This window comes from Dermacentor silvarum, chromosome 5, assembly GCF_013339745.2.
Source record: "Dermacentor silvarum isolate Dsil-2018 chromosome 5, BIME_Dsil_1.4, whole genome shotgun sequence".
In the NCBI taxonomy this organism is placed as follows: Eukaryota; Metazoa; Arthropoda; class Arachnida; order Ixodida; family Ixodidae; genus Dermacentor; species Dermacentor silvarum.
The window spans coordinates 21,770,221-21,785,212 of NC_051158.1; the positions used below are offsets into that span (position 1 = coordinate 21,770,221).

Consider the following 14,992-nt stretch of genomic DNA (forward strand, 5'->3'; position numbering starts at 1 on the left):
GACATTGCATGGTTACTGAATTACTATAAGATACTGCCAGACATGGAAATGGCACAATATATCAATCAATCAATCAAGGTTTGATATCCCAAAGATACACCGGAACTACAGATGCACCGTAGCAGAGGGCTTTGGGTTAAATTTCACTACATGGTGTTCTTCAATGCAAACTCAAAGCATGGTACACATGACATTTCTTGCATTCCACTTGCATTAGAATGCAGTCATGGTGGCTGGCAATCAAACCTGCAAACTTGTCTTCAGTAAGACTTCACAAATAGAAAAGCGACATGACATGGCGCATTCTTTTCCTCTTCTTGAGGTCACAACATAAACTTTTACACGAAAAGCTATGTTGTATACATTATGCAATGGTACCAAAAAATTTGTATTTTTTTTAACCGTCGGCTTTTCCAATTATGTTACTGCTATTCCAACAGCACTAATAAGTAAGACTGTTGGGCACCCTGTTTGACCAAGCATAACACAATGTTCCTCGCTTTGAACTACGCACCTGACGTTAACGAGAATGGCACTGACATTACGGTCTTTCCCGGGAATCGCAGACGCAGTGCCGAGGAACAGGATTTCGGGATGAGAGGGCTTGCCTGCAAGAGAGAGGCAACATCTCAATCTTGCATCACAAGATGCAAACGCAAACACAGGATGGTTGATCACTAATCATCATGATCACTTTGACAGGAAGAGTTGGCTCACTCTGACAAGGAACATCTTAAATATAATAATAATTAAAGGAAAACTAAAGAGAAGCACTAAATCCGCTTACAGTGATAGGGTTTTTTTTTTCTTTTTGCAAAACAACATTTTCGTTATATTTCATAGTAATAGGTTGATTTTAGCAGTAAAAATTAAGATCAAAAAGTCCTCCCCCCCCCCCCTTTTTTTTGTAGTAGCTCAGTAAAAGTTCTTGACATTTGCTAAGTTCAGTCTTTGGCACTTCTAGAACACAACAGAGTCCATCTTAACTGATAAAAAATTACCAAAGCCCAAGAAGACGCCTTCAAACTTTATGATGTGACGGTAAGCCAGTGCGGAAACTTCAAAAAGATGTTGCTACCCATCTCTCGTTTAAGCGTACTTTCTGGCTTACGAATCTTCTTGTCACGATAATACTGGCTTTTTTTCTGGCATTGTAGAAGGGTACAACTTACTAATACAGCTCAAATTATTTTTCTCTTTAGTGTCCCTTTAACACAGCTCAACTAACAGTGATCGCTAACAGCAGAGGCTAATTTCAATCAACATGTCAGTAAGACTGCCACAAAAGCATTTGCAATGTCCACAGAACCTACGCTGATTTGCAAAACAGGCTGTACCAGAAGTGCAACAAACATTTCTGAAAACCTAAACTTGAGATACAAAAGGTAGCAAATGACATACCGTATTTGCTCGCGCAACACTCGCAACCCCCCCTTGGCCTAAAAAATTAGCTTTTTCTTTCTCCTCGAGCAGACATTGCAACCTCGAAAATTGCTGGAGCAACTGTCGTCTGCTTGTCCCGACCGGTGGTGATGACTGCACAGTGGCAACCTTTGACCTTTAGCAATTACTTTAGCAAATAAATGACCTTTGCAGTTCCTACTTGTGAAGAACCTGTGCTCTTGGTACGAAGATAAGTACTGTTTGGAAGTAATCTTTTTTTTTTAGTTTTAGCTTACAGTGGCTGGAATGAGAACCTCAATTTACAGCCACTTCACTTTTCTATTTTGGCACCTATCACATTCTCTCGAAAGAAATTCCCCACATAATCATAGCACCACCCAACTTGGCATCAATTTTCCACAGAAAAAAGTGCTACCAACGAGTAAATACAGTAAATGAGTGCTCCACTTCATGTTCTCCAAAACACTCAATGCTGACAATGTTTGCTACTTCATTAGCAATAATGGGTGAAAAACAAGGGTATGATGACAGTGCAGGCTTAGACCTTGCACATTCACATTAAGGCCACTCCTGGAGATTACAGGAGACTGATAACCAAATGTCAATGCAAATCAGTGTGTCCTAATTTTCAAATTTCCCCACTATCGAAGTGAAGTTTCCAAGACTCGGAAAGTGGAAGGCACTAAGGAGGCACTTTAATGACTTGTAACGATACCAAGCTTATGGATTATTACTAATAAAAATAGTGAAAAAAAAAAGATGCTGTGCAAACCTGGCTAGCACATTCATACTGAGCTAACTCTGTGTTAGTGGTGGAAAAGTAGTTGTTCAAAAGAGTCTTTAGTTAAATATAGCCCTGCAAAAGCTTTTGTCAACTGTGTTTCGTTTGGCCGCCTTCCTAACAATCTTTTATTCTTTTCTTTCCCTTCTCTTTTAGTTATCTTTAATTTACCTTAATTCCACAATTTCTTCATGGACGCTGCAAATTACACCTACAATTACAGGTTTAATGTATTTGTGAGGTTGATAGCTGCACTGGGTTGACCCTTGTATGAAGTATTGTTGATTGAATATCAACAGAAAGCATATTGAATGCAACAGAATGGACAGACAACAGCATTTCTACAACTTATGAAAGGAAATGCTCCCCATTAACATTTAAAAAAATTATACTTGCTATTCAACTGAATATCAACAGAAAGTATACCAAGTACAACACAATCCCCATAACCTTTGTAAGGGAATGCCCACCATTAACCTTTGTAAAAATGGTTCTTGATATTTAAGTGAGCATCATTAAAAAAGTATTGAAGGCAACATAATTTCTATAACAACCCTTGTAAGGGAGTGCTCATCACACCATGCACTTGCTTAGAGCATCATACAGAGGCAACAAAACACACAACACTGCTGCTGTGGCAGGCGGCCAAAACAACACTTACCAGACGCTTCATTTTTCTTTGATGCAGCGGCATCTCTCAACTCTTCGAGCTTCTCAGTGAAGCCAAAACTAGAGTGGGCCTCCTGCACGTAGGCCTCAGGGTCGACGCGAACAACCGAGTCCCTGAAATTATACACAAAAGACAGAGCCCACAAAACCAGTTCAAACGAATGTAGAGAGAGAGAAAATTTTATTTACAGAAAGGCAGAGAGGTCGGCCTGAGCTGTCCCTTGCTCTGGCCTGCTACTTCACACTGGGGAAAAGGGACGGGGAGGAAAAGGGCTAATGAATGATGATGATGATGATGATGATATGAGGAGGAGGTGTGTGTATACAAGTTTACAACGTTGTAAGCACAAAACCAGAATATGCAGAGCACGCACTCCTGTACTGTCTGTGTTATGATTGTTCATTGAATATCACACCGGAAAGGCACATCTTTACACAAGTTCCTCAATCTCGTGGGAGCAAAAGACATGCATCAAACGACATGCTTTCAAGTTTAAAAGTGCAAAGCGCTAGGACAGCAATATTTAACACGAAGCATTCCCTGTCTCATATCAGGCACTTCGTGGTAGCTTCCCATCTCATATTGGTTTGGGCCTCTTCAATTAGAAATATATGTCCGTGTCTGTTCGTGGGATTGAACCTCGCTTTCCCAAGCACAACACCCTGGCAGTGTAATTACTGGGCCACAATCGCATGCGTACTTCTCTCGTGCCAACACCAACAAACTATTTGAGACAACTGGTGCATGCATCACATCACATCGCATGCGTGAGAGCATGTGCACGTGTGCCAGTTTTTTTTTTAAGTGACACACACAGGAATGAAATGCACAAATAATAGTCGACCTAACCACTGTCTTTCATGTGTGTCACGTCGTATAGCAAGAGGGTGCTTATAAAAGCGTGAGTGCAAAAGTTTATCTCATTCTTCCCTCACGGCAGCTAGTCACTTTGAAATCGTGTCAGACTGGACCGACTTCAGGATTGGCCTACATTTCCCAGTCCTTTCGTTGTAGCAGCTTTGACTACACAGACACTCTGTGACACTGCACTGTTTTCGGGATTGGCGCAGGTCGTAATGCAACATTTCTGCAACAGGCTGCAACATTTCTTTGCCGGAGTGTAACAAATCAGTCGTCATGACATTACCGTCACATCATACTCCAGTCAAACCTCGATATAACGAACCTCGATTTAACGAATTTTGCAATGTAATGAACTATTTTTATTTCCCCATCTTAGTTCTATTGAATTAACAAAACCTTGATATAACGAAATTCTCGATATAACGAAGTTTTTCGCTGCAAGTACAACTTCGTATTATCGAGGTTTGACTGTATCACCGTTGCCACCTTGCTGCTGTTGTCAGACACACTTTCACATACGCAATTATTGGTATCATTGCAACAAGGCAAATATACAACTGGCTGCAACCACTTCTCAGTCACAAGATGACAAGGCTTTCAGCTCGCACACTGACTTCGTGCAAAATATAAATGGGGTTGTGGATTTCCTCAACAAATAACATCATGTTGATGTAGGCATTTATTGTTTCCATGCACCGTTCTGTAATTTGAAATTCGGTTAATTCTGACAATTTTTCCAATCCCACGAAATCAAATTATTTAGGTTTTACTGTACCTAGAATGGCGTTAGAGTGACTTACCTTTGAAGTCCCTTGAAATGGCCGCAGCCTGTACTTTGACAGCGTGTCGCCTACAACACAGTTCAGTTCAGTGAGCTCCTTAGGAAGACCTGAAGACTCCTATAAATAATTTTAAAAATGACAATTTAAAAAGTAGCATGGTATGTAACTAACTTCCTCTGAATTCCCACAAATGCCGTATGGTACCAAGAAAAAAAAAACGGTCTCACCTCTACATGCAGTAATGGAATATGGACGAACTGAGAAGATGGAGGCGATGCTGCGCTCGATGAAGTGCGACGCTGCTCAGAGAGCTGGCACACTCGTTTAATACCAGGTGGGTTGTGCTTGCAGGAAACCTGGCGTAAGAAAGCAGACCGCAGTGCAAGGTGCCTTAAGCTTGAGCATCACGCACAGCCACCGAGACGAGACAGATGTCGAGTGCAAGTAGCAGCACCACATGCATCAAGGCACACATATCAGTTGCTTCTAAAGGTATCAACAACATTCACCAAACATTTGTAAAGCAGCTGCTGCGTAACTTCACCTAATATCTCAGATTTCATGCTGTGTGAGCTGCTGTGGCCCGCTTTGAGTCGGACGTCTACACAAAGAGGGCGCCACAGCCCCGCAAACAGCAACGACAAGAAATTCTCGTGACAAGAAATGGTAGAAAATGGGTGGCATTGCATTTTACTTGCGACAGCAAGTTATACTTTATGTTCAGACTGCTTCGTGTCACATTTGTCTGAAGCCTCTTGCGTGTCATATGACTAATTACACACAAAAGAAGGTTGCGGAAAAGGCTCAGGTGTGCAACAAAATCTAAGAGGCAACAGCTGCCATTCACCAAATGTATGCTGAATGGCGCCACAATACCACGCAACAGCAAACACAGAGGCATCATGAAGGCATGTAGTATCTTCGCCTTGCCAGTCTAAATGCATCAACATGTCCAAGAGAGATATAAAATTGCTATTGTAAGCTTTTTCAATCACAATTTTATGTGAGGGTTCTCAGCCTTTCTTTCACATTACAATACAATAAAATTAACCTTTTATTATTATTAGCAGTTGAGAACAATTACACGATTATAAATGGGACAGGTTATGCGATGAGAAGTGGTACTGCATTTTCCCAGTGGCAGCACCAATCCTCTCCAACTTCTAAGTCATTTTCTTGCTCACGAAAGCTCTCTTTCTCTGTAAAAGTGACATTTTGAATACCTTCGAATACTGGTCCATCACTTAAGCATTATCTAATATTTGCCTCTGATGGCCCCTTAATGAACTGCTCTCCCCCCCCCCCCCCCCCCGGCTTCCCCAATGATGCGCAGTCCAAATGAAACATGAACTGCACCTTTAATCCATTCCATGTATGAAGGGTGCCTCATGACAGACGACGGTGTGAAATGAACAACCACTTTGGCTGCGTGCTTCTCATGGCTGGCAGTGACTTGGTGGCTTTTGAATTGCTCGGCTTCCAGCAGTGACTGCAGGTAGTCTTCAGAAGGGACTTCAACCACTAGGAAGGGCAATAAATCAGTGAATCAATCTGTCATTCGATAGATACCATCTATTACTGTGCATGAGGACAACCTCCCTTGCATTCCTGACAAAAAAAAAAATTATGGGTCACTTAAGATCCGAAACAGAAGTCACTGGCCCTATGACGACTTCTGGAGGGAAGAGGGGTGGAGGGGAGAGGAGGAGGAGGTCCACCTGAATCTGCACAGAGCTTTCTAATCTTTTCAATATTTTATACTTATGCTAAATTATCACTGCTATGATCTTGTTGTCATAGCAACAGTTGAGCGACCAATTCACGCATAAAGTGCCTAACAAAACTGACAACTGTTAAGCATGCACTGAACACAAGGCATGACCCAGGGTGTTCACCTTAGGCAACTGTATTTTAGGCAAAAAGGTCTTTAGTGTTAGAATTAAGGCAAATGCATTTTAGGCAGTAAGTTCTTAAGTAATGCTGTATCGATTTCAGCCCTCGTTTCGCCTGCCATGCGCGTCTCGTATATGAGGCCAACAGCGGGGCCTAGTACGCATTTAATTATACACACACGCCGTGCACTGAGAAACAAAGAAAAACCAGGGAAAGCAAGCGAACAGGTAGGCAGTAAGATGAAAAAACTCAGTCAAGAGGACTTCAAGAGTCAAGAGGACTTCAAGTCAAGAGAAGCCAACAAAAGAGCGGGGGTCTACCTAAAGCTCATCCCAAGCTCACCAATGGACAAGATGTCCCCTGGCACCAACTCCAAATGCACTCCTTTCCCAACTGACAAATGTAGACACTTTTACCCTGACTTGATAGACCCACACTGCTCACAATGTGGGTCCATAGCCTCTTTAGATCATATTCTTTGGGACTGCAGGGAAGACCCCCTCCCCCACCAGGTCTCCTGGCCGCTCCCTCAGTTGAAGCATGGGAAGCAATCCTCCGGGATTCGAGCCTGGAGGTTCAACTTCAGGCCATTGAAAGAGCTGAGGAGGTGGCTATAAGGCATTGCCTGGTAAACACCCCCCCACTAAACCAAGCTGACGAAATAAAGTTGTTTCTCCTCCTCAATCTAAAACTCTGAAGGCCTGCCAGTAAACTTATTAGGCGTCTCGGTGCTCATACTGTCATTGGAGACAGCGCATGTATGTGTGTAAATTAAGGAACACGTGCTATGTCCCGTAACAATGACACCTTCCCCCCCCCCCCCGCTTGGCATGCTTCACCGCATAACACGTCTGTATTGCGGCGAAGCTAACTTTAAAGGCAATACTGCAAGGTGAATTGCGCCGTTTTGGCATTTTTTCTGTCTTTTGTTTAATTCGACCCGCTGGATAACTCGACCAGTTTCATTGGTCCCATCAGGATCGAACTAATGGAAGTTGACTGCACCATTATCTATCAAAAAGTGAAAATGTAAGAATGTAAATAAACTGCAATAATTCAACGCTGATGTCCACTAGCAGCAGCAACAAATAAAATTGGACATCCTACCAATGCAGGTGAGGCTGTCCTTTATGATTAGAATTGCCACAGCATCCTCAGCTGAAAATCAAAAGTGCTGAAAAATTTCAGTGCTCGATATATTCGACATTCACGCAACAGCTTACCAATGAATACCGGGCCGGCTTCTTCTGGAGACACCACATCACTTGACTTTACCTGTGTGCGAAAAAAAAAAAAAAAAGTAGGTACAACTGAAAAAGCCCATTAGATTCAGCAGGCCACAGGTTTTCACAACAGTAATAGGTACTATCAATGGCCTTATGGGAAAGCCTGCTTGTGGCGACACAAATTCCTCGTGCAAGACCAATGTTCCTGTAACCATTACTGTTATGACTGGACCAAAATGGCCCACCTTCGTGTGTCGGCCACACTTCTTCAAGATTGTGAAGAAAAGAAGTGCAGCCCTTACGCAAGCGTATACGGTAGTTTGCAGATGCACAATTAATTTCTTTCTTCTTTTTGGCAGCAACCATGGCATCTGAAAGCACTTTTCTCTTAGCAGTAAATGCACATCACCCCGTATTACAAACGTGTTCGAAATGCAAGGCAGCCCTCAATGTATATCTGTTAATCCTAATATTCACTCAATGCATGCAATCAAAAATTTTCTTCTTCATGCACGTACAATCCATAAATTGACTTAATCCAGAGTGCAAGAGACTTAGCAGCTTGAGCAAGAAAAAAGCAAGCGACAGTGACATCTGTACAAATATCTTTAAGAAACAACTTACAACCGTTCCATTGGGAAGCGTCACATCTCGACCTGACTTCAGTTCTCCCAGCAGAGGGCCACTGCGGAAAGAAAAATGAAAGACAACAACGAATGTACGGCTACCCAATCTCCTCCTAATTTCTGCTTATGGATCGATGAACATTACCAATTAGTATTTCTAAACTAAGCAAAACCTTTTTTCTTTAATCTCGTCTCCTTACTTTGCGTGCACGGCTGCCTGGGCGTGTAAACTGGACAGACCCCGCAAACAGTGTAATCGAAGGTGGTGATTTGGTGGGCTGATTCTGGAGGTTTCGCAAGGTCACAGCAACCACCTGCCTCAAAGCACTCACCAATAAAGAAGCTGTCGATTGGCCTCGACAATTGGCCGCTGATAGTTCCAGCCCAATTTTATTTTTATTTTATTTTGCTGTATCCCCAGCTCCCCTGTTTCACTGCTAGTCTTTTTTCTTTATTATTATTAATATAATTGTGTTACTGATCTGCATTTTGTATATATGTATATTCTGCTAAGGAGAAGTAGTAGTACATTTTAGTTCTACGAGGATACATCTACGATGAATGACTTACGGTGGAACGCCAAAGCTCACACACTTGTCCAAGTTCAACTGGCCTGGTCGGCTGTGAGGCTGGAACAAGAAGTAAGGTCAGGAAGTGCATTAACTTTCTCCTTTTCCAAGATAGCCAACAAGGCAATAAGGACACCATTTACTAAACCTAAGCAAATAGTGAATCAAAACAAGAAGGTGGAAATCTATAACTGTCCACAACAATGCCGGAGGAACAGACTTGAGCAGCAAGCTATAGAATGGCATTTTTAGACGTTTCCTGCTTATGATAAATATATGTATTCCTCCATCTATGCACTCATATTGATTCATTCCATTCCTGTGGTAAGCTTCTGGCGATAGCTCTCTCATTGCACAAACTTCAATCGATCAAAACTGCCAAGTGGTGCTACAAGGTTCAACGAATCACCTCACAAACATTCTTTCAATCACAGTGCGCAGAATGCCTTTACTTAAATTATGCAGCAGAGGTGACAATGAATGAGCATTGACGGTACAATAACTCAGAGGGCACTGCACAACTGAGATAATGCAATGCAAAAGGTTATGGACGGCAAAAGCAGTCTGAACCAAAGAATGTGCTCTTTTCGGTAAGCAAAGACAATATGTCTGCAGAGCCACTACAGTTACTCTTCACTAATCATTCATGATGGTACGATGCAAAACGCCCTGAATTCGCAGCAGGCAAGCTTACCTTACAGATGTACGCTACCACAGGAGCACTGTCAGGATCATCTTGCGAGCATCTCCTTTGCCTTTTAGCTGCAATCCAATCCAAGCCATAGCAAACAACACTTAACATTTTTGGCAGATGACAAAAAAGAAAATCATGAAAGAATGAAGCAGTACAAAAGAGAAAACTGCAGCTTAAGGAAGTTGCTTTTATCCAAGCATAAAAAATGGTGTGTGAAAAATCTTGCCAAATTATGGTGTTTAACATACTGAACCAATACAGAGGGGCTATCAGCAAGACACTAATTGGGAGCCTCTGGATTTATTTTGACCACCTGGGGAACCTAACCCTTCCTGATGTGAAATGTTTTCGGTAAAGTGAGAATTTTATATTACATGCATCTGAACACCAAAAGCCAGGAAAAAGCTAAAAATAAATTCCTACTGGAGTTCTCGGCAGAGAATCGAAGGTTTTTCTCATGAACTGCCAAAAGCTAAATGTGCTGGAAGCAACACGTGGTTCTTCGGACATCTTAATTCAATCATAATACTGTCAAATATGACCGACCGATTATTTGAAGAACATTGTTGTGCCACCCAAGGCAGGTTACACGAACTAGGCAGTCAGCTCAGAGAATAAAGCGCAGATGAATAACCTCAGCGTGATGCAGTGCATGGACATTTGTGAACGGTAGCTTTTTTTTTTTTTTCAAAATTTCCCGCCTCAAAACGCACCTCTCATTATATTTAGGTTTGTGACACGAATATAACGCTCTCTATTTTTTTTTTTATTGTTTCTGGCACTTTCAAACTGTTGTGAGCTCCACCACTATAACCACCACTGCAATTGCTACCGCGTACGAAGCCATGTTCGAACACAGCTTTGGTGCTGCTGGCACTCTTGAAGTGCTGCCTGTGTAATAACCTTGGTCGCATCGAGGCCAATGCCGTTCTCGGCGACAGCTACAAAGACGGCAGCAGTGACAACGAGCAAATTGTGTATGCACTCCTCCTTTTACTGTTTTTTGCAAGGGACAGTTCGCAGTAACGATGAAAAAAGCAACCTGCATGCGTCCACGTTTATGCTTCGTTTCAATTTTATTTTTTGCAGCATCACTGCGTATTATATAACTGTAAAACATATATCTTTTTTTTCTTTTGCCGAGATCTCAAAATTCCCCCTACGCATTATGTTTGTGGTCGCCTTATTTATGTGCAAATACAGCATTTATCTGCAGCACAAATGCTGATTACAGGAGTGCTCTTGCTCTCGGCCCCCATTAGAATGAGGCTGCCGTCGCTGGGGATGGAACCTGCGACCTCGTTCTCGGCAGCAGAATGTCGTAGTAACCGAGCCACCATGGCAGGTGAAAATGTGCATGGGACACCTGTCAGACACGGCGGCTGCATTTCCGCTACAAGGTGACCATGGATACAAAACACGGCGAGCTCTTTGAGGTATGAAAAGAAAGAAAGAAAAAAAAAAAAAGGAACACTGCATTTCAAATGCCACCCAACATTGTGAAGTACTCTCATAACACAGCCAAGAGATTGCTGTTGGGCTAATTGGTACATGATGCTTGCACTGTCCTTGTTCTCAAGAGCTACGAATTTAGGAGAACAAAAATTACTTATGCATGTGTTTCTAAAATGGATACCCGTAGGCTGTTAATTCAATCTAATGCATCAGTTACGGTGAGTTGCTTTTTAACATCCCTCTGTGGCACAACCTAAAAAAAGGTGGAAGAAATAAAAATAAAGATACGGTGCACCTTTACGTGCATGCTTTCTACCTGGAGATGCGAGGCACGAGTTGCGATTTGAAGACACCAGGCAAGAGCAAGAATACTGTAGCACGCAAAATATTAAAAGGATAATTTATAAAGCAGAAAGGCGATGCATGTGTCAGTGACACCTCCATGTTGCTGTACGATTCATAAATAAGATACCTTAATTGGTGCTTTGCTGTTATGAAATTTTTGTGCAATATGTAAGCGCATTTGAAATATCTAGATGCCTTCCTGATTTGAGTTCCCTGTCCATCATAGTGAATCCCTTGCAAAAAAAAGAAAAAGAAAAAAAATGAGAAAGAAGGAAAAGTAAAGAAAACGTTATAGCAAGCATTCTGCATGTGTGCAGTTCAAGCTATACCTTCAGGATCTGTGTTGCGAGAATGAACTGTTGTCAGTTAAGAAATACCGAAAGTTGGGCGAGTTGGTATGCATTCATATTTAAGAATGTTCCAAGCAGTGCTTGTCCTGTGTGTCATTCTATGTGCGCTCGTTTGCTTCACGCTAAACATATTGCGAAAACATTCACTAACAAATATATGCTTTTGTCTTCTACCAAGCTGTGGTACAACTACAATGGCACTACAGGAATGTCATAACGGTAGTAAACACGTCAAGCCTTATTATTGAATAGCATGATGTGACCCATCAAGCCTCTGAAATTTGCACGTCTCATTATTTTTCCACAATGTTAAACAAATTAATTCTCATCACATACGGAAGAGCCTTATGTCCAGAAATGGTAATGGTGTAATAATATTTGATGGCAATCAAAAAATGTACTCACCTCCATTTTCCTCAGTTTCAGAAGAATCTACAGCTTCATCTGGGAACAAGGGGACATAAACAACCTCCATACAGTTGTCCGAAAACACCTTGTCTGATGGGTTTCGCTTGGCTACAGAAAAAAAGAATGTGTTCATCAGCACAAATTTCTTGTCACAGCTGACAAGAGTTAACAAGTTTGAAAATGAATGTGGTGACGAAGCCAGAGAGTAAGCTCTGTCTAGCTACGAAATATGCGAACCAGAAACCTCCGTGAACTCGTAAAATGCAAAGAGGTTGCAAAACAGATCTAAAATCGCAAACTCTGATACAAGGACATAGTAACTTTCAGAACATACTTATTGTTATATTCTGCAGCATCATGAATCCCCTGGTCATTTCAAACAGCTGCTCCTGCAAATACAAAAAAAATGCTAAGTTTCAGAGGGAAACGTACACGGACATTGTCATATACCCTTCAGGCAGCGTGTGCAGAAAATTGTTGCACGCCGATACAGTGCATCAAAGGCACAAACACTGATAGATATGATTATATTTAAATCGTGAGGCACACACCTTGAAACACTTCCTGACTGGACCTGCGCTTCAAGTTTGAATAATATGATGTGAAAATGAGTTGGAAGGCAGACTGGATGTTTCGTCTCAGCATACCTCTTAAGTGGCTGGTTAGGTGCTTTGCAAGAATGCTAAACGTGAAATATTTGATGTTCTCGTACCTGACAGCCCTGTCGAGAGTTCTTGCACGGAGTTCACATTGTGCAAAATTGACGAAACTCACTGAAGAATTGAAGATTCTTAATCCATTCTGCAGCTGAATGCTTTTTCATGATTCTGAAGATGCAAGAAATGCAGTGAAACTAAATTTTCAACGGACAGAATTAGCTGGCGCCTGAAGGGGATATAGCTGGAGGTGCAATGTCAATCTGCTCAGTGGTACCGAATAATCATGCTTCCCGGGGCTAGTTTGTGTCGGAACTTTGCCCTGTGTTTTGGTGTCTTTTCTTTGCCTTTTTTTTGTGTGTGTGTGCTAAATTCATTTTGTAAAGTGGCGCAGCAAAGGTATTATACCCACTGTGCCAACTGCCTCTCTACCTCCATCAGCGAAGAATTAGCAAGGCAAGTATATTACACTGTATTTTGAATGTTGCCTAAACTGCTTCCCCAAAACATATCTATGAAAGAAAAAAAGAAAGAAAGAAAGGCGTTTGCCAGCAAGTGGTGCTGACATAACTCATACTGTAGTGAGTCGTTGAATCAGAAAGAAACAACGTGTACGCTGCGTGCTTCTAAAATGTTTTTCACATATGAATCTGCGTTGCAATCTGAACAGAACAGTTTGATTCCGTGAAGGCAATCTTTAAGCCGCCCGGTGCTATTCAGTGCGCAGGCTAATAGATGTTACCATGTTAGCTGGGCCATGGACAAAGAATTCCGGCACTCCGATGTCTTGCACCGTCAGAGCCAGCCCTGCAAATGAGACACACGTAGTCCACATTGCAATATGTTGCAGGCGGTTCATGATGAACATCATAAACCTGCATACCTTATTTTCTTCTTTAGGACCAAAAAATAAAATGCTATATATATATATTTTCATCGGCAATTAAGCATGTCAAGTTATGGAGAAGAAAAAAGCTTACCAGGGAGCCCGCCCAAGTTTTTCCATTTGTTGTGAGTGAAAAAGAGGTGCTCCAGTTTGGACAGCTTCATCCTGCATCAACGACAGTATGTTAATTATTGAAAACCTTTATTATATAGCACGCAAATGATGATATCACTGCCAGCCTTACTTGTGTTCGGTCGCCAGCCTCTGAGTACCTTCTCCGCAGTTGAACAGGTATCTGTAGCGAGAAAAGTTCGCGAGTTTCGCTTTCAGAAGTGGGCATTACAGGCGTTACTAAACGCACTGCAGCTAGCACATCCTTTATTGAATTTGCGGCAACCCTATCCCGATGAATAAAGACAAAACGTGCGTAAATATTCATAACAGGGTGACTACACTTATCAAGAAAGGAGCATGCAAGCATCGACTGTCCTCTCACTCTGACATCGAAACCGCTCGGAGTCATCGTCGCTTTCAATGTCAGTCGAGCACACCAAGCGCAAAGCGGAGTCAAGTGGTCATTCTCTTCTCGTAAAGGAAATAGATTAGTAGTTTTGCGAAGTTAAGGCGACACAATGTCGTTCCGAGATTTTTTACACGAGAAACGACATGGATCACTTACCGCCCTTGATCGGTGCTAACGTAGAGAGACTGGGGGTTCGCCGGTCCCCCATTGCCCAGAACCCAGAGCGATATTTCGGACGGCCGAGGCTTGGGTTTATTGGCGTTCTTGGCTTTCGCACTGATGCGCTGGGCCCTCAGCTGTATGGCAGCGGTCGGCACCTTCGGCATGCTCCCTATGATCTTGAGCAGCCGCTCGGTGGCATCCGCGTTCGAATTGCTGTAAGCGCGAACTGCTGCTCGAGGACAGGGGAAAAGTCTTTGCAGAAAGGCTAGCGTGGCTGTCATTGGCTTGGGCCACTTGCGGCAAAAGCTCGGAGATTTTTCTGTGGGTCTCACATGCCATACATTTGAACAACGCTGCATTGAGCTACATGGGCGCGGCCATGTTGAGTTGCCCGTAGCGCCCTCTCGCAAAGAAACAGATGCCGCATTTATCGAAATAAAGTCGCTTTTGTCACACAGGCGCTGGTCCAACGCCTCCTTGGATGGTGACGCAAACTATTTTCATCTCCGTCAAAGTATATCTGCTGAATCACTTTCCCGGTGCGATCATGGCACGGCAGGTTCGGAGTGTTGAGATCTAGTTGAGAGTAGAGCGTGCTTGAAAGCGACGTGGAGAAGCGTTCGATCTGCATTGGCTCGAGCGCACTTGAAAGCGTCTTGATGCGCCTTGTGTCTCCAAAGCACGTTTGAGCGATGGGG

At 42.6% G+C, this 14,992-nt stretch overlaps 1 protein-coding gene and 1 long non-coding RNA gene across 3 annotated transcripts in view; one reads left to right on the plus strand and one right to left on the minus strand.

Moving 5' to 3' along the window:
- Positions 1 to 5,647, plus strand: part of LOC125945556 (uncharacterized) — a 19,285-nt gene extending 13,638 nt beyond the window's left edge. The window contains exons 3-4 of one of the 2 annotated variants that reach the window (XR_007466988.1): positions 567 to 669; positions 4,853 to 5,647. This is a non-coding gene — a long non-coding RNA (uncharacterized LOC125945556). Of the gene's footprint in view, positions 1 to 566; positions 1,603 to 4,852 lie in introns of those variants that run through there. The other variant, XR_007466989.1, reaches the window with a different exon arrangement.
- Positions 1 to 14,798, minus strand: part of LOC119453995 (ribonuclease Z, mitochondrial) — a 27,380-nt gene extending 12,582 nt beyond the window's left edge. Inside the window, 16 exon segments of the mRNA XM_049667488.1 lie at positions 515 to 608; positions 2,847 to 2,968; positions 4,521 to 4,618; positions 4,729 to 4,748; positions 4,751 to 4,861; positions 5,861 to 6,022; positions 7,618 to 7,669; positions 8,245 to 8,305; positions 8,817 to 8,875; positions 9,510 to 9,577; positions 12,065 to 12,175; positions 12,402 to 12,456; positions 13,466 to 13,530; positions 13,704 to 13,774; positions 13,854 to 13,904; positions 14,289 to 14,798. Of these exon segments, the coding sequence (XP_049523445.1) occupies positions 515 to 608; positions 2,847 to 2,968; positions 4,521 to 4,618; positions 4,729 to 4,748; positions 4,751 to 4,861; positions 5,861 to 6,022; positions 7,618 to 7,669; positions 8,245 to 8,305; positions 8,817 to 8,875; positions 9,510 to 9,577; positions 12,065 to 12,175; positions 12,402 to 12,456; positions 13,466 to 13,530; positions 13,704 to 13,774; positions 13,854 to 13,904; positions 14,289 to 14,653 (1,565 nt within the window). The 5' untranslated portion in view covers positions 14,654 to 14,798.
- Between the last annotated feature and the right edge of the window lie 194 nt (positions 14,799 to 14,992).